Genomic DNA, 26,933 nt, shown 5'->3' on the forward strand with positions numbered 1-26,933 from the left:
TTACTTAGAACTATATTATATACTAGTTAATTAATATTATAAATATCAAATATACTAACTAAATTATATACTATATACTTAAAAATATATAATTTTTATAACCCGATAAATACACATATTTAGAGTAGTCTGAATGGTTTCCCCCTGGCTTAAATACGGTAACCGATAAACCAATATCGCTCGCCAGCCGTTCAACCTTCCACGTAAATTTCCGATATCCATCGACCAACGATTTTCGCGATTCGCCGATAATATTCGCCGTCCGTCTCGCATAATGCAAACACGTACCGATTAATCTACAAAAGTCTCTCGCGTAATGTCGGTCTGAGAATGAACGATAAATATTTTTTTAAACCCTCGAAATTCGAATGTTTGGAATTTCTTTCTCGTTTGTCTCTTTTACTGGCCAACAGGAAAGAGAAGAAAATTTTCCAAAGTCGCGAGAGAGTTTTCTTTTTTTTTTTTTATCGCAAGGGGTAGCTTTAGTTATTATTTCGCGAAAGTTGCGAGCTGCAGAATGGAATCGGCGTGACGTAATCGGAGGTCCGCGCGCGTGTACTCTGCTGCCGTTTTTTTTTTTCTGCGACCGCGTGTTTCCTTCGCGATGTGGGTTCGCCTTAAGGAGACGGAGAGCAAGAGCTGGCTGGGCGATGGTGTTGTACATACGTTCAGTGTACGTACGTGGCGTGCGTACACGGCTCTCGTGGCACAAAAGGTCCGCATCTGGTGCGACGTGGGAAAGGATACTCTTAACATTTGGCCTTTCGCTTTGTCGCTTTTTCGCTGGTGGCCGCGAGAAAGAAAAACGTATCCTTATTTCTCGATACTTAAGAAATTAATCAGTTCGAGTTTACAATTGAAATAAATTATTGCTGGTTATTTATTTATATATAGTAATTATATTAATGGATAGTAATTTATTTTTGTAATTGAATATTTAATTCGTATTAACAGATAACAATTTTTTTTATTAAAATAGGTTATTGTTGATTGTTTTTATAGACAATAATTTACACTGATAGATCTAATTGTCGAACAAGTATATTTAAATACGCCTTGAGAACGTCTGATAATTTACTTGGCACGATAAATAGAGACAATCGTAATTGTTGAAAGAAACGTATTCTCGTTTCTCGATACTTAAGAAATTAATCAGTTCGAGTTTACAATTGAAATAAATTATTGCTGGTTATTTATTTATATATAGTAATTATATTAATAGATAGTAATTTATTTTTGTAATTGAATATTTAATTCGTATTAACAGATAACAATTTTTTTTATTAAAATAGGTTATTGTCGATTGTTTTTATAGACAATAATTTACACTGATAGATCTAATTGTCGAACAAGTATATTTAAATACGCCTTGAGAATGTCTGATAATTTATTTGGCGCGATAAATAGAGACAATCGTAACTGTATGTTGAAAAATGTGTTGTTAACATTATCGCTTGAATCTGGCATAGAGTTTGTCGTTTTCACGAAATTACGAAAGTTTGTTTGTTTGAAAAAATGATCTGAAACAATCGCTCTCAATATAATATGATAATTCAGATGTAGATGAAGTGCACGTAGATTTATTGCATCCGTCAAATCGAATTCATCGTGTGATTCTATGCAGATTCGTTTAGGCTGATTAGAATCGTCGAGCGCGTGCATGATTGAAGAAATCGTATAAGGCTTGATGATCGATGTCGTCTCGCCTAGCAGTCGTTTCTTTTTTTTTTTTTTTTTGTTCTTTTCCGTTTGTAGTTTCGAACTGCGGTATGAATTAACTATCGTTATAGCTGGATAACCGGCGAGATCGGTGGCGCGATACGTTAACGAACTTCAAAGTAAGTGAAAGTTCTTTCCATCAACTGGATTACACGCGAATACTGCGGCGACGCGACGATTATGCTCTCAGAAGCAAGCTAACGTCGAAAGAATCCATCGGAAGCGATTTATGTACATAATTGTGCTCACAGAGTACATGATAGTTTCCTTTTTCGTACGATTCTTCTACGTCTGCTTTACGTTTGAAGCTGATACAGTCTCTAGTTTCTCTGTTTGATTGTTTACTACCGCTTTTGTCAAGTTGGCACGAAAACTACCGACGACTAAAAGTATAAAATAAAATTGAATACAAAATTAAAGTACAAAATTAAGTATAAAACAAATACACTACAATGTTAAAATACAAAAGTACTAAAGTATAATGTATAAAAGACGTTAAAGTGAAAGAAGTAGAAAATATTTACAATAAATATGACAGAGAGACAAGACTTTCATTTATGTATTTTGTCAAAAAATTAATTCATGTCTCCAAAAATACGCTGCAAAATATTCAAATGTTGGTCATTTTGACCATTTTGTTGATAGTTCTAGTGTTAAAAGGAATTATGTCTACATTTTTTAACATTGAAGGGCAGATCGAAAAGATACTGTCCTATTACCATATGTATTTACAAAAATGGATGTTTCTGTGTTCTTTTTCTTGTTTTTTTTTTTTTTTTATAAACTGACAGTTCACGGAGAGTCTAATATTTTTGTCGATCTTAGGCACCAGCGTGACCGCCTTTCTCAACGCGGCTACTTTCCTAACACGGCGCGTCGGTGATACGAGTCGTTGCGTAAAATAGAACCGTCCCGATTCATCGAACGTCGCGCCATTCTGAGCTTATTCCACTTTAGCGAGCAAACAACGCTGCTCTATATCCTGTCGGTGTTTCGCACCGTCGTTGATAATCTGTTGGGAAACATCTTGGCAAATTTGCAACTCGCCCTAACCCGCTCTCGCAGACCTTTGCTCGCTTCGTCGTCGAACTTACTTTACTGAACTTAACGCTGCAGCTTACTTTACTGAACTTACAAAAGCTGTCGAAATGAAATTTTATAGAGTATTTAGAAATTTTATACAGTATTTATAGAAAGTATTTATGAGTATTTCTATTTCTATAAAGTATTTATAAAGTATCTATAAAGTATTTTTATTTCTATAAAGTATCTACAAAATATTTGTAAATTTCTATAATGTATAAAGTATTTATGAAGTATCTATAAAGTATTTTTATTTCTATAAAGTATCTATAAAATATTTGTAAATTTCTATAATGCATCTATAAAGTATTTATAAAGTATCTATAGTATTTCTATTTCTATATAGTATCTATAAAGTATCTCTATTTCTATAAAGTATCTATAAAGTATCTCTATTTCTTTAAAGTATTTTTAAAGTATCTATAAAATATTTGTAAATTTCTATAAAGTATTTCTATATTTCTATAAAGTATCTATAAAGTATTTCTATTTTTGTAAAGTATCTATAAAGTATTTCTATTTCTATAAAGTATCTATAAAGTATTTGTAAATTTCTATAAAGTACTTATAGAAACAGAAATAGAAACAGATGTGTTTTTAGAGGTTTAAATGATTTTTTGTAAAACGCATCAGTAAAATCTCCCATCGTAAAGCTCTTCTGTTTCCTTTTTACTTTTAACGTTTCCGGTGATAATTTTACGCTTTGATCGTCAATAGTTCTAACGTTGATTGATAATATAATATTGATAATATAATATAATATAATATTCGGGTCGCTGAAGGACATCGATGCCTCGATCCCCCGAAATGGAACAGCCGCGTTTCGTTGTTCGATTTTTATCTGTCGTCTGCCGGCAACGTTGTTGGTCGATGTCAAGGAAGGTTGTCCCTGTAACACGTAGCCGTGTATTTTGGTGAGCGGAGCGTACGGACGATCGCGGTTTCGCGCGACCTCGAGGAATCCAGCCGCACGGATCTGGACCACCGTGAAAGATTACGACACGAGCAGCCTCTCGGAGAGAAACGACTGATACGCGAGAGAGAATCGACCGATCGGTGCCGTGTCGTCTCTCTGGGCGCGAGCAGACCGCTTCGAATTATGCAAAACGCGGTCCCTCGGAATTTTTGTTAACCTGTTTCGAACGTAGACTATCCTTTACTTTATTCTGTAATATTTCTCCGATAAAATTTATCATTGGAACTCTGGAACTTTATAGGAAATTTATCGTATCAAGAATTTGTACAGTGACGTGTTTATGTAGGTATGGACATATTTAACATAAAAATGATATTTTATTTATTCGCACGTAGAAACACGATGAGAAACAAAATATGTACGTGGCGTTTTGCAGGACGTTTCCAAGAAAAATTGGACCGCGATACCGTCGCTATTCTGACAGATACAAATTGCTTTCGTGGAGTTCAGCTTGGCCCCCGGAATTAATTTAAATGAAAAATTATCGACGGTTCAAACTGTCGCAACTTTCGGCGAAAAACGTCTTGTGACAATCTATTTGGTCTCATTTTACAAACTGAAAATTTCTGTTTTTATTTCTCTGAAACTCGTCTCCTTTTCTCAAGATATTTTCAACGTCATGTAGCAAATGGGAACGTGTTTTTTTTATTAAAAATTCTTCTAAAAATTTCACACTGAAAACATTTTATTGATCACACTGTCGAAGATTGTCGAAGACCCCTTAAAAGTCGCTGTATGATTTTTTTCTTCCCCTTTACTTTATCAAACGTTGGACAAAAATTCAAGAAATCCTAAAATTTCAGCCTTTAATCTCAACATTCAGAGTTCGACAACGTGGCAATAAGAAATCGCGGGACAAGTTACGAAGGGTAAAATAGAAAATTGTAAATAGAGAATTTCAATTTTTGAGGCAGCAGTGGCTCAAGTACTGCAGATATTTGAATCTGTACAATTTTAAATTAGAATACGGGCGACTCTCTTTCACAAAGTTGTAACAGTTTAAACTTTAAACTAGAGGTGGCTAACTGGCTAACTCCTTTACCCCCACTCTCCTGACCGCTAGCGCTATCCCCTCCCCTACATCCTACCTTTCCACTGCGTTGAGAGTGTCGCGGCCACGATACTCGCGTTACGCATATACATTGTATTATACAAATTGTTTTCTTGTAGGTGCTAAAGTGAAATGAAGATAGGTAAAGTAGTTTGTATGGTTCACCTGCGGAACAGAGTGGAGATTAATATTCAATTTCACAATGAAGGAACCGGCAAATTGTGAGTCTCTGGTTTAAAGTATCGACGTAATTTTTCGTATACTCACTATGTACGTTCAATTACGATCCTAGCTCCACTCGTACATAAATTACGTTATTATCGTAGGTAAATTACTTTCGTTATATCGAGGTGCGTCTAATTATATCGCGTGCCGATATTACGTCGGTTCAAAGCTGCTGAACTCTAGAAAGAGGTAGAGAGAGAGATGGGTCGGCAGCCTTTACTCGTGGAATCGTGTGTGTTTGTGTGTGTCTGTGTGTTGGTACCTCTACCGTGTCTACGTTACTATTCTCGTCCCCCGCCGGTGTACGATTGAAGCGTGCATAACCCACACCCGCGCCAGCGTTAACGGAGGAGGAGGCCGCTTGAAATGCAGCGTGGCGGTCAACTCTCCCGTCTGCGTTCAATCGAGGAGGGGAAAAAACCTGATGGTGGCGAGGGTGAGCGACACGCGGGCTGTTTGCGCGAAGGGAAAAATAACCAGGCGACGTTTCGCTGTTTGAACTGAATTATTTCGAGTGTGTCCGCGACTGTCCGCTTCAATTAGCGTTTGAAGGTAGCTTTCGCGTGGAGAAGGTAAATGAACGCGGCTCGCGGCGCCTAAAATATGTCCCGGTGATTGACCATTATTTCGAAAGTGGCGCAAGCGTCACTCTGGTTTGAAATCTCGGGGATACTTTCAACGTATCACTGCCGTTCCATTACTGATCTCTGAATCTTCTGTCAGTCACAGTTTAATAAATTCTTTGAAAATGAAAAGATCGTGGAATTGTAATTAACTCAATTACTGACTGATAACTTACGTCATCTTCGAAAGAAAACGAGCGTACGAATTCAATGTCTGCACGCTGAATGGAACGTATCCATGTCACTAAGTGGTAGAATGAAAATTCGTAAGATGATGATTAACTTTGAAGTGACATTTTCGAGGAATTCTGTTTATTCAAGAAAATAAGATTATTGGATCTTTGGTTAAATATTTAATACGTACTCGTGTTAAAGTGGGAGTGTCGTGATTGGATAAATAATAACAATGGATTGAGGCTTGTTATACAGTAGTTTTGACATTTTTTTGATTACATGATTAATTCAATATCACAAATGTTGGTAACATTCGTTAAAATATCAGTATGCTGTTTATAGATTTATCGATACACGCAATTCAACTGAATCTGAACATCTGAGTCCTAAATGTGTTTCTCAGTTTTCGGTCGTTCAAAGTTGAAACCCACGTTTTCTATTGGCATCAACTCTCTATTACAAATCCATTTAAGCTACTCGAAACGAGCGTCGTATCGGAGCCAACAATTTGGAATAAGTTTCCTGGAAACAATCAACGTTTATCCCACACGATCTCTCCGAACGAGGTATCCATTTTCAATCATCCGTCGTTTAACACGTGTCAGACTTTCAATGAATCATCAAAGGCCCGTTAAGTCTCTGTAAAAATTTCGCAACTGTATCGCCCACGTTGCAAAATACGGATTCCTAGCTCGTGAGTTACGACCCTTGAGCGAGGGTGACAAAGTATCTTTCGAAAGATCTAACAATAGTATCTTTCGGAGTATCTTCCTTGGAATTTATTTATTTTTTTTTTTTTTTGTGTGTGTACCGTTCTTTAGTCTTTCAGAATTTTTAGATAAAAACTTGTCAATCTTTTCTAGCGGTTAATTAATTTTTGACAAAAGTCGACATTCGTCGTGTCGGAAGTTTAAAATTTATTCTCTTTCGTTTTTTCTCGATTTTCCCGATTATTTGAGCAAAGACTTCTCAATCTTTCGGAGCAATCGATTAATTTTTGACCAAAGTCAATATCTATTCGTCCTTTATCAAAAGAGTTTAAAATTCATTCTCCATTCCCTTAATTTTTTAGTTTTTCCGATTATTTGAACAAAGACTTCTCAATCTTCGGGAGCAACCGATTAATATCTGATGAGATTCAATATCAGCTCGTCAAGAAGCGAAAGTTTAAGATTAAAATTAGTTTCTCGTGGATCGAACGCGTTTGATTGGGCGGGAAAATGAAAGATCGCCGAATTTCCGGCGGCGGTGATTAGAGTGATGCGAAAGTAACGTGCGGCCTTTCGACCCACACCCTGCCGGATCTGTGCCGGCTACCGGCGGTGTCTGACTCAACCGGAAGTCGGCCGGGCACCCCTCTTCCTTCGTGCCGCTTCTTCTCCCTGCGTCGCTTCGTGCGGCTACCTGAAGCCGCATTACGCATAATGGGCGTACGTACATACGCTTGCGCGTGTAAAAGGGCTCAATGGTCTGCTCGTGGATGAAAGAGCAGGGGGCGTTCGCGAATAACGTTGCTCGCTCGTCCACCGGCCGTGAAACAGCCACCGAACCGTAAATCGTACTGCCCCGACCTCCGACCTCGATGACTCGAATTTATCAAGAAACCATTCATCTTACAATTAGATTACATTTCTCTACGGAATCACGGGGCAAATAGAAGTTTCGAGCGACAGAAAAATTAGATTTCTTTTGAGAAAATAAAATATAAATTTCAAATTTCATAAAATAAAGTATAAATAAAATATAAAATTCAAATTTGATAAAATAAAGTATAAATAAAATATAAGTAAAATATAAATAAAATATAAAATTCAAATTTGATAAAATAAAGTATAAATAAAATATAAATAAAATATAAAATTCAAATTTGATAAAATAAAGTATAAATAAAATATAAAATAAAAATATAAAAAAAGAAATATAATAAAAATATCGCACATCTATGTTGCGAGAGGAACGCGTTGATCGCGAGGACTTCAACATGAAATATAATAACATTTCAAGATTCAAATTCATTATATTCAGATAATTTAATTTAATTTCATAATTTTATTATATCATTTATAATTATAATTATTTCATTGACATTGTATTTTATTTTAGATTTGATACTAAATAAATTTTTAAATTCTATCTTTATTAAAAGAATCATACACTAGAAATTATCTGAACTTTAATACCAATATTTATTTATTTATTTATTTATTTTTATTAATAATTCGTTATCCGTTACTAAAAATTTTCACGAAATATTTAATCGTTATTTTTCTATTAAAGCGATTGGTCATCAATGATATTGATCTTACGAATATCCAGAATTTAATAATTATGAAATCAATTGTTACACAAATAATTATACAAATTTAAATCAACTTTGATCGATATTATTCCAGTTAAAATTTCATTACGATTAATTGTTCCGTCATTAGATGTTATTCATGTCGTGAACAATTCAATCTTTAGGAATTAAAGTTGATGCCTGATCGCTGTGTCTGCTAGACCTTCGAGATCGCTACAGACACGTAAAATCTCTACGTTTCGAATCGATTCTCGTTCACACAACAGTAGAACCTCCTCTCGGTCAAGCGAGAAGCCATCTCACGACAAGGGAAATTCTTGCGTGACCGCGCGAGATTGTTTCAATTTCGTTTCGAGCGTTGGCTCGCGGGCAGGATCGGAAGGCCGGGATTTTTCGAACGCAGGACGCGACTCGGTACCAGGACCGAGCATCGCGGTGCACCGTGTTTCGAACGTGCACGTGCAAAGTTAGGCCGCGTACATACATACATTCACAGAGAAAGAGAAAGAGAGAGAGAGAGAGAGAGAGAGAGAGAGAGAGAGAGAGAGAGAGAGAGAAATGAGCAGCAGGCACGGTTCTCCCACGCTGCAGGAATGGATGGATGGAGGGACACGGGAGGGCGAGAATCTAAGGAAAAGCCGATGGGCCGCGACACGATCCGTGCCACGTATATAAAGGCGCGCAGATACAGCTGGGGAATACGATGGGAAATAGGAACTAGGTTGGGCTGACAGAGCGATAAAACCTCGTAGATACGGATGGTAATGAGAACCGAGCGGACTCGTGGCTCGTGACTTGGCCCTACTCGGTAACAATAGGGTTGCACCCGGGGGCGAAACGAGAGAGGGGAAGGAAAAAAAAAAACTGTTAACAGGCAGACTTATGGAGTAAAGTTCGTCACACGTTGCTCCGTTTGCGACCTACACGCGCGTGTTCGTCCGTGTGTTGGCGAATATCGTTCGCACACCGGTCGCGAGAGGCAGGACACAGAAAACGAGCGCGACGAGCTCGTGATAACGACGATTGCTCTCGTAGTACACGGCACTCGTCTAACGTCCCTCGCTCGATCTTGCGAAAGCTCACGAGCGTGAGCGTATTTGAGCGTGAACCGCGCGGCGAGCAACGAGCAACTCGGTCACCAGGAACCGGCTTCCCGATAGATCTAACCTGCGTTTCACATTTTACCGGCCGTTTTGAGCGAAGGGATAAATAAAGTCCTGGCGTTTGATGGTTCAACGAATTTTTCAGCTAACCTCGCGCAGTTTGAATTTACAATTCTACCAAGTCAACGATTCATGAAACTTCGCTCGAACGAACAGAAATCATTCTGCAATTTCTGTTTTAATGTGGATTTTAATAAAGAGTTCGCGTCCCACGGAGACGCACAACTAATCTACGAGAGAACTTTTCAGACACTGTGACATTCATGTTCTTCTTCCTACAATTTCTATTTAAATATCTGTATTATAATTTTATAATTCTATTTAAATATCTGTATTATAATTTTTATTGTAATTTTGTAGGACCATATTGTATATTTTTATTTTAATATAAAATTTAATAAATTAAACAGTCTGCACACCATGGAGACGCACAACTAATCTACGAGTGAACTTTTCAAACACCGTGGCATCCATCTACTTCGAATAGAAATCTTTTTGCAATTTCTATTTTAATACCTATTATGTTATACTTTCTATTGTAATTTTATAAGACTATATTATGATTTCTATTTTAATGTAGAATTTAATGAAAAGTTTTTCGTCCCACGGAGACGCACAACTAATCTACGAGAGAACTTTTCAGACATTGTGACATCCATCTTCTTCGAAAAGAAATCTTCCTACAATTTCTATTTAAATACCTGCATTATACTTTTTATCGTAATTTTGTGGGACTATATTATAATTTCTATTTTAATATTAAATTTAATAAATTAAACAGTCTGCATACTATGGAAACGCACAACCAATCTACGAGTGAACTTTTCAGACACCGTGGCATCCATTTATTTCGAAAAGAAATCTTCCTACAATTTCTATTTTAATATTTGTTCTATACTTTGTATTATAATTTTATATTATAATTTCTATTTTAATATAGAATTTAATAAAGAGTTTGCGTCCCATGGAGACACATAACTAATCTACGAGAGAACTTTTCAGACTCTGTGACATCCATCTTCTTCAGAAAGAAATCTTCCTACGATTTCTATTTTAATGCAGACTGTATTGCAATTTCTATTTTTTTAAGAGTGTAAATCAAAGAGTTTGCATCCTCTTCTCGTCCTTGATACGCTACCCTTCGACTTAAAACATTCGTCTGGCCTCTTTAACCAACAGTTCGAGCCTTTTTTAGAATATCCCGCCTGTGTCGTCCTTGGCATTGTTCCATCGATGCATTAATTCGAACGCGATACATTACCGCAATAACCAGTTGCCATAAAACAGACGGCGGCGCGACAACTTTTATTTCGTCATCGCGCAACTTGTCACCTTGATCAGGGAGGGAAAGAAACTCTGGATATATTATCGTTTTTTAAATATATAATAATTATATATATAATTTATAATATACAGTGAGAAGCATAACTGTACCAACAACAATGAAAAATTGTCGATGTTTTAAACTGATATAACTTCGTAAAGAAAGATCATATAACGATCCATTTGGTCTCGTTTTAAAGCACGAAGATTGTACTTTGACAGTCGTGAATTTGTTCCTTTAATAAGAGAATGATTTTACGTCACGCGGCGAAAAACTGAGGACACGTTTTCCTCGGAAGTAAAATTGTAAAATAGTAAAATTGTTGTAAAAATTCAAACGAGCGTGAAAACGTTGAAAAATCTCAACTGTCTTGGAAATTTAAAGTTATATTTGAAAAATTAAATTAAGTTAGGTTAAGTTAGGTTTGAAAGATTGAAGTTTGTTTAAAAAATTCTAGACCCTTGTCAAAATGTTGAATCAGCAAATTTAAAAAAGATTCTATTTCAAAATCGTTTAAGAAAATGATTCGATCAATGTTTTGGCCGAGCAAGCTGTCGTAGCTAAAAACTCTCGCCAGCGACACTGGGATTATTATTGCTCGCGAGAGTCTAATTCCTACGTGCAAAGAAAGTCGACAATATAACAAAATTCACATTAAAGAAAAAAAACTGATCCTGTAGACTTTCTAGGACTCGCAAAATTCTCAAAAGGAACATGCTACCTGAAGACTGTAAATGACACTCGAAAGTAAAGACAGAGGTTTTTTGAAATTTTTCCTGCAAATCACACAACAGCCATCACATACACCTACGTTACTAATTACTTAACTCGTTACATTTTTTATATGCGGGTAAAAACTACGACGCATACACAAGTCAAAAAAAGAAAAGATGGAAGTCAATTGGATTCTATAATTCTATAAATTCTATAATTCTGTAAATTCTATAATTATGTAAATTCTATAATTCTGTAAATCCTATAATTCTGTAAATTCTATAATTCTGTAAATTCTATAATTCTGTAAATTCTATAAATTCTATAATTCTATAAATTCTATAAATTCTATAATTCTATAAATTCTATAATTCTATATTCTTTACATCCGTGTGTCAACCCCTCGGTATCAGTGAGGGTACTGATTACACCGTACTGGTCATACCTGGCGCAGACGAGTCTCTCTTCCCAAGAGAGGTCCTTGCATACCTCGGTCTAGGTGGGACCAAGTGGGGTCGTCACTCCCTGCGGAAGTAGCGGGAGTAGCGGTTTCATAGATAAATCTGAAGCAATCTGTTCCACGATTTCTCACGTTCACCGACGTGCTCGTGTCATCTCGGAGACCTTTGGTCGCCTTTGACGAGCCGCGACAATTTCGCCTGACAGCGAAACGTCCGTGAAATTGTTCAGCACTCTGTTCCGGATCACTTTTGTACGTACATTGCTCGAAATTTGTACAACATTGTTCAAAAACGCCTGGCCGGTGCGCAAGAAATTCCGCGACAAAGCGAAAATTACCCTTGCTCGAAGGAGAATTCGACTACGATGGGGTGCTCGAAGGGGAGCTGCCCCCATTGTTTTCAACAATGACGGCCACTTGGCCGATGCTCTCGACAGCCTCTGAGAGGCCGTTTACGCAATACGTTGAGCCGACGCAGAGATGAACACTCGAACTAGAGGATTAAAGTATAAAAATCGAGTCAATGGAATTAGCATGCGAGCAATAAGAAAACGACGACAAACATGAATTTTTATTCGTATATTTTACAAAAATCATTCGAATTAAAATTACTCTAAAAAATTACAAGTTATTTTATTATTTATTTATTATTTATTTTTTATTTATTATTTATTTATTATTTATTATTTATTTATTATTTATTATTTATTATTTATTTATTATTTATTATTTTTTATTTTTTATTTATTATTTATTATTATTTATTATTTATTATTTATTATTTATTGTTTATAAGTCATTTGGACTTTCCCTGACATTGTTGGCCTGTTGGTAGAACGAGCCGTCGATCAACAGAAAATGAATTTTCTAAGACGCGCGATTCTTTTTATGTCCAGACTCTGAGATCGTGTCGGGCGACAATTTCTTCGATGCTTTGGACAATGGCGTGGTGGTATGTCGACTGGCGAGGATCATCCAGGAAAAGGCGAGGACAGCGATCGACGCTGGAAAAGCGAAAGGGGTGAGTAACCCCGATAGATTTGTTTAGGAAACAATGGTGCCAGTAGCACAGTTTGTTTTTTGGAGAGCAGCGAATTTGAACTTTAACCTCTTAGCTACTGAAAAAGCTGCTATAATAATTTTCGCGTATATCAGTTTTTTTACACTATAGTGACTCATTTTTACTCTAAAAAGTAATGAATTTTTTTGAATTTTGTCCGTAATTTGTGTTTGAATGTTATAGTTTTCATAAACAGACATTCGAGAAAATGCATCAACATTTACTTGTCGAAAAACCAGCAAAAAAATGATAGCAGTTTTGTAAATATATTGTTTAAACATAAGGCTTTTTGCAAAATACACCATTAAATTTGTCATTAAAAGACATTAATTTCATCAGTTTACACAAAAACTGAATTTTCGGTTTATAATGACTCATTATTGGTTTATAGTGGTTCATTATCGATTTATAGTGACTCGTTTCTCACAATCGAGTCGAAGAAAGCTATACATATACGCTGTTGTTGATTTCTCAAATAAAAATAACTAAATTAATAAATAAATTAATAAATTAATAAATGATAAAATAAATAAATTGGTAAATAAATTAATAGATTAATATATAATATAGAATAAACTTATGTATATTTGCCTATTCATATTTTCAATTTCAAAATTTTCATTTATTCAAAATTTATTCTAACGTAACAGTGTAAACTAAATAAATTTTATTGTTACACTATTTCGCACTGTTCGGGTCAGGCATTGCTGTGCAGAAATACAACTTCGCCACAGCTAAGAGATTAATACGATTGTCGATCGATCCAAGTTCCATGTCAATGCCTGTCAATGATCGATGTATTGCAGCCAATGCCGGTGATAAAAGGTCGCTGCTGGGAGAACGCAGCGCGTCGCAGCTTCTTTTCTCGTGACAACATGGAGAACTTCATACAGTTCTGCCGGCGGCTGGGCGTGCACGAGAACCTTCTGTTCGAGAGCGACGATCTCGGTAAGAAAGCCCGGAGATAATTAATCTCAATTTGTTAAAATCGACTCGGCTGACTCGGCTGTTTTCAGCTCGGCGATAACTGAGTCGATTAAAAGCGAAATCTCGTCAGTTGCAGTAAGGAGCGTAGCTGAACACTAAGGATGAAAAATTTAAACTGTTGTAAACCACGTAAGAATCTACTTGGTCTCATTTTTAAGCGTAAAGCTTCTACTTTGTTCTGAAGGTTCGTTTATTTTTTTCAAAGATATTTTTATATCAAGTAGCAGGTGAGAAATTAAGTAAGACTTTTATCCTCAGAAATCGTAAAAATTCTTTTCTCAACTTGATTTTGAAACGTTTTCTTTTAGACGATCCCTTGAAACTTGTCCGAATTTTATTGAACGTTGAGCATTTAAGTTAGATGACGAAATGTTGGGAACTTTTGTTGTTCAAAGTTCAATGAAATGATGGAAAGCAAGTTGTTGTAAGTGGAAAACTTTAATCGTCTAAGATCTAAATTTTGATGTGTTTTCATGTTTGTGTGAATTTTTTACACTTTGCCATTCTTCACATGATATTAAAATGTCTTGGAAAAGAGAAACGAATTCAGATTAGTGAAAATAGAAGTTTTACATTTTAAAACGAGACTGAGAGTAGATTGTTAGGACTTTTTTAACGGAGTTATAACAATTTATAGTTTTGGCGATTTTTCATTTCGCCAAACTGACTCCACGAAAATAGTTTACAGTTGCCAGAACAATGATAGTAATATGATCACAAAATTCTTTTGGAAAAGCCAAAATATAAATATAAATATAAATATAAATATAAATATAAATATAAATATAAATAATAAAAATATAAATATAAATATAAATGTAAATAATATAAATATAAATATAAATGTAAATAACATAAATATAAATTCTATAAAACAGTAAATATCTTGCTTTCTCTTGTACTTTGTGCCATTTTTGTATTCTACGTGCAAACAAAATAAATTGTTAAATAAAATATTGCTAATGTCCAAAAATCCATGTGTGTGTTCAGTTTTGCTCGTCACTGTTCTGGTAAATGTCGGCTGCCTATGCGAGTTCAAAGGGGCCATCAAAGAATACTCGGAAGAATAATCGCCGCGAATTAATCGCATCTCGCGGCAGAAATAAAGAAAAAAATGTCATTTCTCGCTCGCGGCCGACTTTCAGTGCAACCAAGAAACAATGGCTGACGTAATTACGGAAGTAGAGGAGCATCAGGATTACGTACAAAATGGTCTCCCGCGTCACGTGTCGCGGGGGGCGCTTATGTCGCGAGATCGAGCTCTCGTTTACGTACTACGTACACTGAAACTTTGAAGTGCGGCAACTGAGGGAGAACAATGGCCAATGAAGAATAATTTCCGATATTTACTCTTCCCTACTCTATCTTTCAACATGTTCGAACTTTCGAACGATAATGCGTAGCCTCGTTCTTTCATGAACTCGAAAGTCTTTCGAACGGAGAAACAGTAACTAATAGTCACAGGATTCTTTTCAAAGATAATCCGATTTGTGTTAATCACGCGATTAATTAATAATTAATAATTAATAATTGGCAATTAATATCTTTGCACATTTCGTTTTTAATCGTAATCTATATCTTAACAACTTGCGTTTCTCAGATATAATTCCTCGCATTATTCCGTTTTCACTCTGCCGCCATATACACCTAAAATAGAGCTGACTTATACGAGCTCGAATGTGGACGCTAAAACGCGACTCACGTCCGAAGCTCGATACAATAGGGACGAAATATAATGGCGGAGCTTCTCCTTTTTCCCTTTGTCTCTTGTAGCTTGACTTGTCAAGTTTGTAATTCTTCTCGGTTGGAAACGGGAGTCGATGAATCTAGATTTTTGTGTCACGCTTGTCCTCGCGAACGAGAAACGTAGAATCGTACATCAGGCATGTAATTTTAACGTGGAACAAAGCTTTTGTCTCCCTGTGGACCATGGAAGGGGAAACGAAAGCAGTTGAAGCTCGTCAGGGATGAATTTTTCTTTGTGTCTCTTCATTGAGAACGATTGTTTTTAACATTGGAAGCTGCGCAGTATATGAATCGAAGATTATCGATACTTTTTATTCCGAGAAAAAAAAAAAAAAAACGTAAAACCTCCTTCTTAGACTTAGAAATAGGGCTAAAGTTTTATTACAGTGACGTTTCGTTAAAACGATCTGTCTGAATGATTAAACGAGATGTACCACGAAATGTAGGCTGAATTGATCAATTAGAGTTGTGGGAGTTGAAGAAGGTCGAGGGTGTCACCACTTACGCTCTGTAAATAGAATCTACATTTTCTTTTTCGCAACGAGTCTCCTGCCTTGCAATTTTATAGCCTACTCGAATGCACGAACTGTAACGTGTCATTTAACTCAATGTAGCGATAGCCTTGCAAATAGAGAAACTGAAACATCGAAGAGCTTCGAAGCAGCTGATAAATTATGTATGTGTAACGTCTATTTATAATACCGTATAAACTTAAGATAGAAAGTTTTCATCGAAATATATTTCGCACGGCCTTGGTGTGTATCCCCGAATTGTAATGATTTCTACGCTCTGATAACATTTTCCTTGACTCATGAATAAATATGTAGCCGGCCACTGTATAAACTATTTTACAGCACGCGTAAATCAATGCCAACTTGAACGTAATTGCGTATGAAACTTTTTTCTTCGCCGTTCTCTCTAGCTGGACCATGAGTGTCCAACCTTTTGGATCTTCTAGGTCTCAATAAAAATTTGTCGAGGGTATAGTTTACATATTTTTTTTTATCAGCGATCCGTGTTACTTATGAGAATGTTAAAATAACTTTTATAGTGAAACAGAACGGTACATTGATTAGAGAGATATATTTATAATAATTAAGAAGATATGAAAATTTTTACGCTTGTTTTTTTTCAGATTAGTTCATCAGTATCTGGTTTAACACAGTTGGCATTTTCAAGATTTTTGTTCTTATTTTAGTTTTAGGCAGACGCGAAAGTCTAACAAAGACACTTGGATAAATTTCTCCTCGAGTTGTATATCTGCTTGCAATATACGTTCCATTTGCACGTTCGTTGGCAACATCATGAAACCAACTGAATATGGAGCAACAAATACGTCAATCGTCTAAAATAAAAAAATATTTCCGTTGGCCCTTGGAAATTATTTACACTAAATTAAAAAAAAAAAGATATGATCATTCGTAGTTAAAATTATTCAAATAATAAAATTATCTTGTTCAATTATTTTAATTGTTCGCATTTTATGGTCGGAAGGGCCGCGGGTTGGACCAAATGAATACGTAATGCATTAAAAGATTATTAGTCAGCTGACGTGACAGACGTACATACATGCTTTCTCCATCTTCAAATTATCACAAGATAATTTTTAACCTTTAATTTTACAGTGTTACACGGACAGCCACGGAACGTGGTGTTGTGCCTGTTGGAAGTGGCTCGACTGGCGTCGAGGTATTCCGTCGAACCACCAGGACTCGTGCAGCTCGAGAGGGAAATTGCCGCGGAACAAGAGCGAGATCTCCACTGTCTGTCAGACAGCGGTATATCCCACAGCAGCCTGGTTTCTTGGCAATTTCAATCGCCGTCGCCGACCGCAACGCCCAAACCTCCGACAGAGAAGATCAAACACAGCAGGTACCTTTTCGCCTCTCCCCCTCCTACTTTCATTTCCATTTCCATCGCCGTTCTCGACAAGATCGTTATCGTACAATTGACGTTTCAAGTAATTTGACTTGCTGAAGACGTTCCACTCAATCAGTTTATTGTTTTTTTTTTTTTTTTTATTTATTATAATCCTTGCCTAGGCGGTTTAGGACGGCTTACGTGCATCTCTTTACATCTTTTTTATAGAACTAATTTATCCTGTGCTCTGTCGTATAATCTTGTATTCTTATAATCTACTTTTATACACTTTGGTGCCCTTGTAAATCTTGCAGTCTTCTTGTAGGAACTAAAAGTAAAAAAAGATCGTTATCGTACAATTGATGTTTCAAGTAATTTGACTTGCTGAAGACGTTCCACTCAGTCAGTTTATTGTTTTTTTTTTTTTATTTTTATTTATTATGATCCTTGCCTAGGCGGTTTAGGACGGCTTCCGGTTTACAACGTGCATCTCTTTACATCTTTCTTATGGAACTAATTTATCCTCTGCTCTGTCGTATAATCTTGTATTCTTATAATCTACTTTTATACACTTTGGTGCCCTTGTAAATCTTGCAAGTCTTCTTGTAGGAACTAAAAGTAAAAGAAGTAAAAAAAAAAAAAAAACTCAATCAGTTCAACCTCTATGATCCTACGATCTTCGATGATCTTCCCATTGGTGCCTCTCGCAGTTTGCGAAGAATTTTATAATTTTTTACGTGGATAAGATTATAAGGTCTTTCGAAACGAAAGACTCTTGGAATGGGAGCGGAATTTCGATGGATATTTCGATGTCTCTGCAGCTCGGCGTCGGAAGTCGCGTTGACGGCGACAAGATGGCTGGACCCGAGCACCGGTGTGACGCACGAGCCGGAGATGAGGAGGTCGGTGAGCGACAATGGGCCAGCGGGCAGCGACGGAGTTCCCAGCGACACGACGGAGGACGAGTGGTCTCGAGGAAGCGCGGAGGACCCGGACGAGCTTCCATCGCCGTCGAGTTCACCTTTGCCCTCGCCGGCCGAGCCGCCGGAACACACCGGCCCCATAACGGAACTCGATCGCAAGGTACGTTGATCCCCCGTTTCTATATAAAATCGCCCCGGGCAAGCGTATTGTTCGCGTATTCGTGAACTTTTCGCATATCGATCTTCTCGCTTAGTCGACCTTTGACGAGATATTCGGGTCATGCGCCAATTACTTTGCATTAATTCTGTAACAGTACCGGAGCTACTTTACGAAACGGCAATTTCATTTGTCACAACGTGCCCCGATCTCGAGATAAATTTACACAGGGTGTCATGTAGCCGGTGGTGATTCTACATCTACGAGTGAATGAATCTTTATTTCAGCCTTTCGGCCTAGAAATAGACCTCAGTGCCTTACATTATTCTTTACATTTTGTTTTCCTTTTTAATTCCCTTGGTTGTCAAGTTTTCCCTTACATCTAGTATTGCATGCTTTAACCTAACTTTATACTATACATAGACTAATTAGATTAATAGAGAATGATATTTGCACACTGCCTCTACACTTAATATATTTCTCTTTGGTACTATACTTTCTCTACTTTAGTTGTGTCTCTATATTTAGTTTTCTGTTACTTTTTCTGTCTTTTTCCTTCTCAATTTTTCTGAGCCAAGCCACCGCTTCCGCATCACCCTCTTCCGCTAGGATCCTTTCTATGTTGAGACCGGTTTCTCCTAATTCCCTGCATTGTTTCCAGTGCTCAAACGTTCCTTCCTCCTCTTCACATAGCGGACATTTCCTCTCTGCTTCTTTAGCCCAAAATTTGTTGGCATTTTCGGTAGAACCGCATCTCGCTCTAGCCAGTATTCTCTGCTCTCCGTTCCTTCTCCTCTCTCTTAAATATTTTGGCAAAGTTCCGGGTGTCAGGTATTTATATCTTCTATTGTATCTGGTAGGTGGTGATTCTACATGAAAAACTGAATAAAAAATATAGAATAAAATTTTTTCATACGAAGCAGAAAAATGGCTTTGAATGTTTATCGAATACGCGTGCACTTGATCAAGATTCAACTCGACGAATTTCATTATTATCTCTACTAACATTTGTAAACATTCGCAATGTTCGTACGCGAGGACACAGAATGTCTATTTTTCATCAATTTTTTTTTAGTTTAAAAATTGTTGGAAGCGATGTCCACGTTGTTGCATGCCTAACTGTGCTCTTCTTATTAAATTTCTACGAACGTTTTCTAATGTGTTATTTTGTAGTTTCAATGTTGCAAACGCTGTAATAATTTTTTCTTTTAATTGTTCAACGTTCGCTATGTCGCTAGAATACACCATAGATTTAACACGACCCCATAAGTAAAAATTCAGCAGTGGCCAAAGTATTCTTCCATTGCGGCCGATCCAATATTGGTAGTTTTCGTTTAAAAAATTTCTCACTTCACGACTGAAATGCGATGGTAAATTAAATTTCTCTCAAGAGGAACGTCTCCCAATAATTGAGTTGAATCTTGATCAAGTGCACGCGTACTCGATAAACATTCAAAGCTATTTTTCTTGGAAACGAAGCTTCGTATGAGAAACTTTTATTCCATATTTTTTTATTCAGTTTTTCATGTAGAATCACCACCTTCCCCCAGTTACACGACACCCTGTATAGTAATTACACATTTTCCACCGTACAATATGGATGGAAATCGCATCCTATCAGAGAGATACAGGTTTAAGGATTTCTATCACGTTCCTCTTGCATTTCGCTTACATGCATTTCACATTAGCAAATACGCTCGCCAAGATTCGAGCAGGAGCTCGAGTCCACTCAGAGACTAGCCGCGGAATAAGTGCAAAATTAGTGCTGCCTGTTATCCAACGGACAACGGGCATTACCACCTTCTCTCTTATTCTCGTTTCATTGACATGCAAAACCAATTACGCAAGAGAAGCACTCCGTCTCCTCTCCCTTGTCTCCGAGAGGGAACGAATTTCGCTTTGTTATCAACGAGTAACGCAACTGGCATTGACCGCGACTTGGGCGAGCAATTCGCTGCGCGCACAAGGCGTATGTCGCGTCGCGTTGTGTCACGTCCGTCGTGAGTGCCGTGGCCACGGGCGAGAGAGAGAGAGAGAGAGAGAGAGAGAGAGAGAGAGAGAGAAGAGGGGAGAGGAGAAAACAATAGGTTACGAACGGGTTGCTTTAAGCTTTTTCACGTGTGCGTGGATCCTCGCGTGTTGGATTCCTGCGTGTCGCACGCAGCGGACGTTCCATCGACACGTCGAACCGATTTATCTCAAGGTGACAAGCTTGCACCGTGTAAAAGTACGTCGCTTCGATTTTGTAGCCGACATTTGTACGTGCCAGCGTGACCCGTTTCGCCGTTTTTCAGGTAAGAAGAGCCACGGAAGCCGTGCAGAGACTCTGCCAGTGTCCCTCCGAGAGATGCTCCAAGCTGAAGGTGCGCAAAGTCGGCGAAGGACGGTATCATATTGCCGGACGAAATGTATTCATCAGGGTACGTACATATATCGCGTATTCCTCGTTTCTAGCAGTAGATAACAAATATTCTCTACGTTTTTTGAACGTTTTTCCGTGACGATTCTGCCCGACGTGTTCGCAGCTTTTGAAGGGGAGACACATGATGGTCCGAGTGGGCGGGGGCTGGGACACGTTGGAGCATTTCTTGGCGAGGCACGACCCCTGTCAGGTGAGGACCCTCAACCGCGAGAGCACGCCGCCTTCGCCTCACGGCAACAAACTCACCAACTTTCTTCCTATCCGAGCCAAGTATCGCAGTCCCCCGCCGGAATCCGTCTCGGCCCGCTAGCCTAAAAGCACAGTGCCTGTTTTACAAGTCCACGCTACTTCACCGTTCATACCGTTGTTCGTCACAAGTGGAGAGACAGACGGTCTATCTATGGTGGCCAGCCACACGTTGTCTCGATTCGTCTTTCTACTTGGATCGTAGAAACTGCGCTGACGGACGAACCGCGGGAACGTTGAATAAAGAACGAATCTGAAGAATAAAGAACGTAGAATACAGAGATCAATAACGTCTTTAATCGAATTTTCCGCTGTTCTTTCGGATAACGGTCTTTTTTTTCAGACATCGTTTGAATAACTCATCAGCAAACGCGATTAGACACGGTAGAACTCGGACCAGTGCACCACTGTCTCTCATATGTGTGTGTGTATATATATATATATATATATATATATATATATATATATATATATATATATACATGCATAAATTATACAGGGGACGGCACTATCTTTTTCTTACATGTCATGTAATAAAAGGTTGGGGAGCACTAACGTTTCATGTTGATCCTAACAAGAGTGTTTAATATGCCATCTTCTTCTTCATCGAGGAGACTCGAGATTTTCGCGCTATAATCGCCGACACTTGTCTTCTTTTTTTATTACCATTTTTTATAAACGTACGAATCTCTCACGACGAACATATTGTATAGATTTATACATACTCGCTTATCTTTTTTGTACATTCACATGTATGTTGCGCTCGCGTTATAAGGTATATACGTACTATATATATATATATATATATGTACGTATGAAAGTGCGATTCGTATTTATCTCGCGCTTTCTCACGCGTTCGTTTGAAAGTACAAGGACTTGCCTTTTCGTACGTACGTACGAAACGACGATTCCCATTTGTTTCGGCTGTTTTAATTACGAACAGTCAAGAGTGTTTCACACATTCCACGGACAACAGGCATATTAACGCTTGATTTGGAAACTGTCTAACAGAAATAGACGAAAGGGCAATGCACCTGGTAGAGGTAGTCAGTAAGACCGCAATGACCAAAGTTCGTAATGGTATATACATGTATACATACGTGTACGCGCATGGAAATGACCACGGGCAATAATGGCTCATCTCGGAATGTCGTTTACGTTGAAGATATCGACCAGCACACAGTCTATCCGCGATTCGAACGAGCTGCCTTATAGCCTTCGATGTTGAGCCGTGCGTGTAATTAGGAGAAAGTGCAATTAACGACTCAGGTAACATTTGTTTTAAATCGATCTTGTCTCGGTCTAAATAGAGCTATTGCAATACAAGCAAATTCAACTTAACTGAATCGAACGACTCCGTCTTTTGATAGAAATGCAAATCGTTGAAGGATAGGTAATCGTTTTGCGAGATGTTGCGGGATTACTATGTATTTTGAGAAGAATACGAATACGCGATAATCACAATAATTATTTATACTTGGTCATTGCTGCGGCCCGCACGGGTAAACCTCGGTAGTGCACTTAAATATATCTCGCGATAAGCAATATAAGGCACATAGTAATATGTAATAAAATAACAGGGTCGGTTATATCGATTAATCGTACGCTTGGAATATTGGATCATTCGTTGTTAGATCGATCACAGAGGATTGACATAGATAGTTATCACGTATTATCGTACGGTCACGTTCGAAGAGTGGCATCTTTCAATCATTTTCATGATCCAGAAATTTATCTTTTTATACTATTCTTATATCTTACCGACCCTGGTGATAATTTTTACACTTTGGCACATAATCGATACGTAATTAAATCGGCTAACACGCAGAATGCTTCACGATAACTGCCATAATATATGTTTTGTACTTTTATAATAAATACGTAGGTTAAGGGGTAACACAAAGGATATATTGTAGCGACGACATTACAAGACGACGTGTGTTTATTCGGTTCACAGAAATGCAAGGACACAGTGTGCAAGGGAATACCAAAGCAAAGAAATATACGACGAGCAATGTCGGCACGTTGAGGCTATTAACATTGTCATTCAGAGCTTTTTCATATTCCTAGAGAGACTCCTAAATTAATTTTCGTCTCGTCTAAATTGATTTTGTATCATAGTATACGCGTTGCGTACATTTCGTCAATTACTATTATTCGAAGCGTAGAGTGTAATCTATTTCACTCGTATTCGCAAAGCGTATTTATTTGTAAATTATAACGCAATCAATTATTCAAACTATTCCAATTCCAATGCTCGAAAATTTTATTTCGCGAATACGTTTAGTGTCATTACTGCTATGCACGAACGAAATGATTCCGCCATATTATATTATTATCGTAAATATGCGTTACTCGATAAGTATATCTACAGTACAATTAAGTACCTGCTTAATTAAATGCAGAGTATTCTAAAGTACTTTTTTCTTTTCTTTCCTCGTCAAATGAAATTTTATAATTGAAAATGATTTCGCGCATTTGCTTATATTAATTGTCAATGTACATTTATTTGTGTAATATTATGCGTACTTTTATTGAAAAGTCAAACATCGGACCTATGAGATTTATTAATTAAATTATAAATATCGCAATGCACGATGGGCATCTTTAATACCATCATAAATGGTAATCTGTTTCTTTTCTAATGATTTGTAATGTGATATGATTATATGATACATCTTAATTTCATTTTTTACTTAACGTTAGTAATCAAAACATGCTTCTGTAAAGTTAGCTCGTAATCAGTTCTTGTATTTCATATATATTGTATACCGCTAATAACGTTAGTTTTATTTAAGTACGACATTATTGTGTTAATTGTTATATTTTGTTGAGCAATAAAATATTTAATTACGAATCTCTTACAAACACAGTAAGTGTAATTGATTGCAAAACAGGTATATTTGTAAGTAACAAATATATTTTTATTTTTCTTAAAGTGCACGTATTGATACAAAAAGTAAATTAAATTTGGTTAAACATCACTTTTGTTACGATAATCAGTCTAATATAAGATAACGTCTACGAGTAAAGAAATACACAAAAATGCAGTATAAATTATAACTTTTGGGAACGTTCGATAATTTAATTTTAATCTCTGTTTAATCCTAATAATACTCATATAAGCAGAAGTATAAAATGGGACATTGTATTTATTTATTGTAGCGTCAATGGCAGACATTTTTATTTCTTCTTACTTTTACCTAACGTTAATGTATGATGTTGAGGTTGTTGAGCGAATTGAGTTTTTCGTCTATTAAATTCTAAAATATCGTCCTCGAGCTTCTTTCTACTTTCCTCCAACTTTTTCTTTTCTTCTGTGTGATCTTTTTTCAATTTATCGAATTTGTTGTGCAGCTGAATAATACGTGCAAAAAGTGAAATTATTATATGTACCTTTTGCCAAAAGGCAGAATTAAATTAAAAATTAGTCAAGTACGGAAGATTACCTCTTTCTCTGCCTCCTTTAATTCAGCCTCTTTTTCCTTCACTCGTGCTACAAACATTTGTCGCATTTCATCTTCCTTCTGTTGAAGCTCTTGCAAGTGGATGGATCTTTTTGCTTCGCAAGTTTGTTGGAAGCTAACTGGTTTATTTTCACTATCAACATCGCTAAATCCCATCTGAGGATCATAATGATAAATAATTACATCTTGAATCTTTCAGAAATTGTATTTTATGAAAAAAATTACCTGTTCTAGCCGCTTTCTACGATATAGTTCGTAATGACGACCATGTGTCTTTTCTCTCATATCTTCCATATTTGTTCTTATTAACATTTCTCGCAATTTAACAAAGTCACAATGAGATTCGTTCTCCACTATATATATATATAAAAAAAAAAAAGAAAACCGCACGATTCAAAATAATCTATTTTAATATCAACAGACAATTTGTAATTGACAATTTGAGTTTTACCTTGTACGGTGCCCCATGGATATTGACGAGAACGCATCATTTTGTTTCCAACACGAACAAAGTCTGTGCTGCCAACTACTGCGAAAGGTACATGAGCATTCATACTAGTGTTTATTTCTGTAACGCTTTCGTCGTCCGTAGGAAATTGATAGATATGAACTCCATTATTTTGCAATTCGGATATAATTTTAGTCTGCAATAAACGATAAATATAAAAATTGATAGAAAAAATACAAGTAGTGCTTATAACTTTTGTCATACCTTAAACTTTTGCAGTTCTGTTTTTGATATTGTATCAGCTTTAGCAATAATTGGAATAATATTGACCTTTGTGTCAAGTTTCTTCATACAGACTAGATCAATTGATTTTAATCTGTAATTATACAGTAGCAGTTAATATAGGAATAAAAGTAATAAATTTTTTCATAAGAAATATTTTACACTATATATATTTACCCATGTCCTGTTGGACAAATAAAATATAGACAGACATGAATACGACTGTCATGATAAGTTGGCAAAGACCTCTTTATTTTCAACTCTTCTTGCAAATATGCTTCAAATTGGGCGTCTATGTAATCAACAACAGCTTTAAAGCTATCTTCCTTATTAATTTGGTCTCCATAACCAACTGTGTCAACAATGGTAAGCTTTAATCTGACATTGCTCTCTTGCAACTCATAGGTGTGTGCCTTGAGCTTCACAGCAGGAAGATTATGTGGACTTGGCATAGATTCAAAACTTGTGTTGAAAAGGGAATCCATAAGAGTGGATTTTCCCAGTCCAGTTTCACCTGTTATAAACATTAATGATTATAAAAATTTATAGTTACACATATACGTATTAAAGAGTAACGAGATGTTTGTCTTACCAATACATAGAATATTGAACACAAATCCATTTTGAACAGATTTATTTACCAATTGATCTGGAAGACTGTCAAATCCAACATGACCAGACAATTTTAAATTACGTATGGTAGATTCCATCTGGAAATATGAAGGGAACACGATCACTGACCATAGTAAGTCGACCGGATATTATAGTTTCCATATAGGGAGAGCGTTATCAAGAATACTATTGTTATGACAGAATAGAGAACCAACGCCCTTCAGATTGTAAACATTGTGCGAATACTACCAAAGGATTAGATACGTGTTTAAACACGAATATGGGCATTTAAATGCGTGATTCCTTCTAATAGAAATAATCACTAGGTATAGCGTAAGATGGGCGGAAAATTCAAAAAAAATGACACCTACCTTGGCACGCTCAACATCTGCCGACGCCATTTTTACTGCTAGTGACGCGTGCGTTACTCATGCTATGTCGCAGCTCCCTGTACTGTACACCATACACCTACACATCGTAATTTATTAAATCTACAGTGTTTATTCACTAAAAGCAAACACATACATATGTATTTCGTACGTATTTCGATATGCATAAAAGTGGTTTTACAAACACGCGACATAGTGTCCATACTTTTTGTACATTTTATCGGTATCAATTGAGATCATTGAAGATAAATCAATAGTATCATTGCCAGACGTTTGTATGCAAACGACAGACCAAACAGCGGCTTCCTAACAAAAATAATTTATCGTCGCATCATTTTAAGATTTATATTCTGTCTCCATGTATATTATCGTCGTGGTTATTAACACGTTCGTTCCCACAAGAATTTTGTACATCTCGTTCGTAGCATTGTCTGTGCATCTATAATGCCGGATATTATTGACGTTACTGGAAACTTAATATGGCCGAAATGGCAGTGAAGGTGTTATTTTCAGTCGCAAATGC

At 36.8% G+C, this 26,933-nt stretch overlaps 2 protein-coding genes across 3 annotated transcripts in view; one reads left to right on the plus strand and one right to left on the minus strand.

Moving 5' to 3' along the window:
* The window catches only part of LOC122529785 (growth arrest-specific protein 2-like), a 43,554-nt gene extending 20,271 nt beyond the window's left edge, over window positions 1-23,283 (plus strand). Inside the window, exons 3-9 of one of the 2 annotated variants that reach the window (XM_043656226.1) lie at window positions 12,708-12,832; window positions 13,678-13,819; window positions 17,230-17,476; window positions 18,286-18,547; window positions 20,839-20,964; window positions 21,070-21,156; window positions 23,170-23,283. In XM_043656226.1, the coding sequence (XP_043512161.1) occupies window positions 12,708-12,832; window positions 13,678-13,819; window positions 17,230-17,476; window positions 18,286-18,547; window positions 20,839-20,964; window positions 21,070-21,156; window positions 23,170-23,241 (1,061 nt within the window). In that variant the 3' untranslated portion in view covers window positions 23,242-23,283. Of the gene's footprint in view, window positions 1-12,707; window positions 12,833-13,677; window positions 13,820-17,229; window positions 17,477-18,285; window positions 18,548-20,838; window positions 20,965-21,069; window positions 21,628-23,169 lie in introns of those variants that run through there. The other variant, XM_043656225.1, reaches the window with a different exon arrangement.
* Window positions 23,284-24,114: 831 nt separating this feature from the next.
* LOC122529786 (septin-2) lies at window positions 24,115-26,500 on the minus strand. The gene is made up of 8 exons (XM_043656227.1): window positions 26,393-26,500; window positions 26,002-26,119; window positions 25,587-25,923; window positions 25,392-25,503; window positions 25,131-25,323; window positions 24,905-25,032; window positions 24,662-24,835; window positions 24,115-24,569 (listed from the first exon to the last, which is right to left on the minus strand). The coding sequence occupies exons 1-8, from the start codon at window positions 26,420-26,422 to the stop codon at window positions 24,396-24,398; spliced, it is 1,266 nt and encodes a 421-aa protein (XP_043512162.1). The 5' UTR covers window positions 26,423-26,500; the 3' UTR covers window positions 24,115-24,395.
* Window positions 26,501-26,933: the final 433 nt, after the last annotated feature.

The sequence above is a fragment of the Frieseomelitta varia genome, unplaced genomic scaffold, assembly GCF_011392965.1.
Source record: "Frieseomelitta varia isolate USP_RPSP 00005682 unplaced genomic scaffold, Fvar_1.2 scaffold_308, whole genome shotgun sequence".
Classification (NCBI taxonomy): Eukaryota; Metazoa; Arthropoda; class Insecta; order Hymenoptera; family Apidae; genus Frieseomelitta; species Frieseomelitta varia.

What these genes read in the sequence shown, in the direction of transcription:
- LOC122529786 (XM_043656227.1), bottom strand. Translation starts at nt 26,422, where the DNA reads ATGGCGTCGGCAGATGTTGAGCGTGCCAAG. An exon ending in TCCATGGGGCACCGTACAAG is followed by an intron (nt 25,033 to 25,130) that starts GTAAAACTCAAA and finishes ATATATATATAG; the next exon opens with TGGAGAACGAATCTCATTGT. An exon ending in TAAAGGAGGCAGAGAAAGAG is followed by an intron (nt 24,570 to 24,661) that starts GTAATCTTCCGT and finishes CGTATTATTCAG; the next exon opens with CTGCACAACAAATTCGATAA.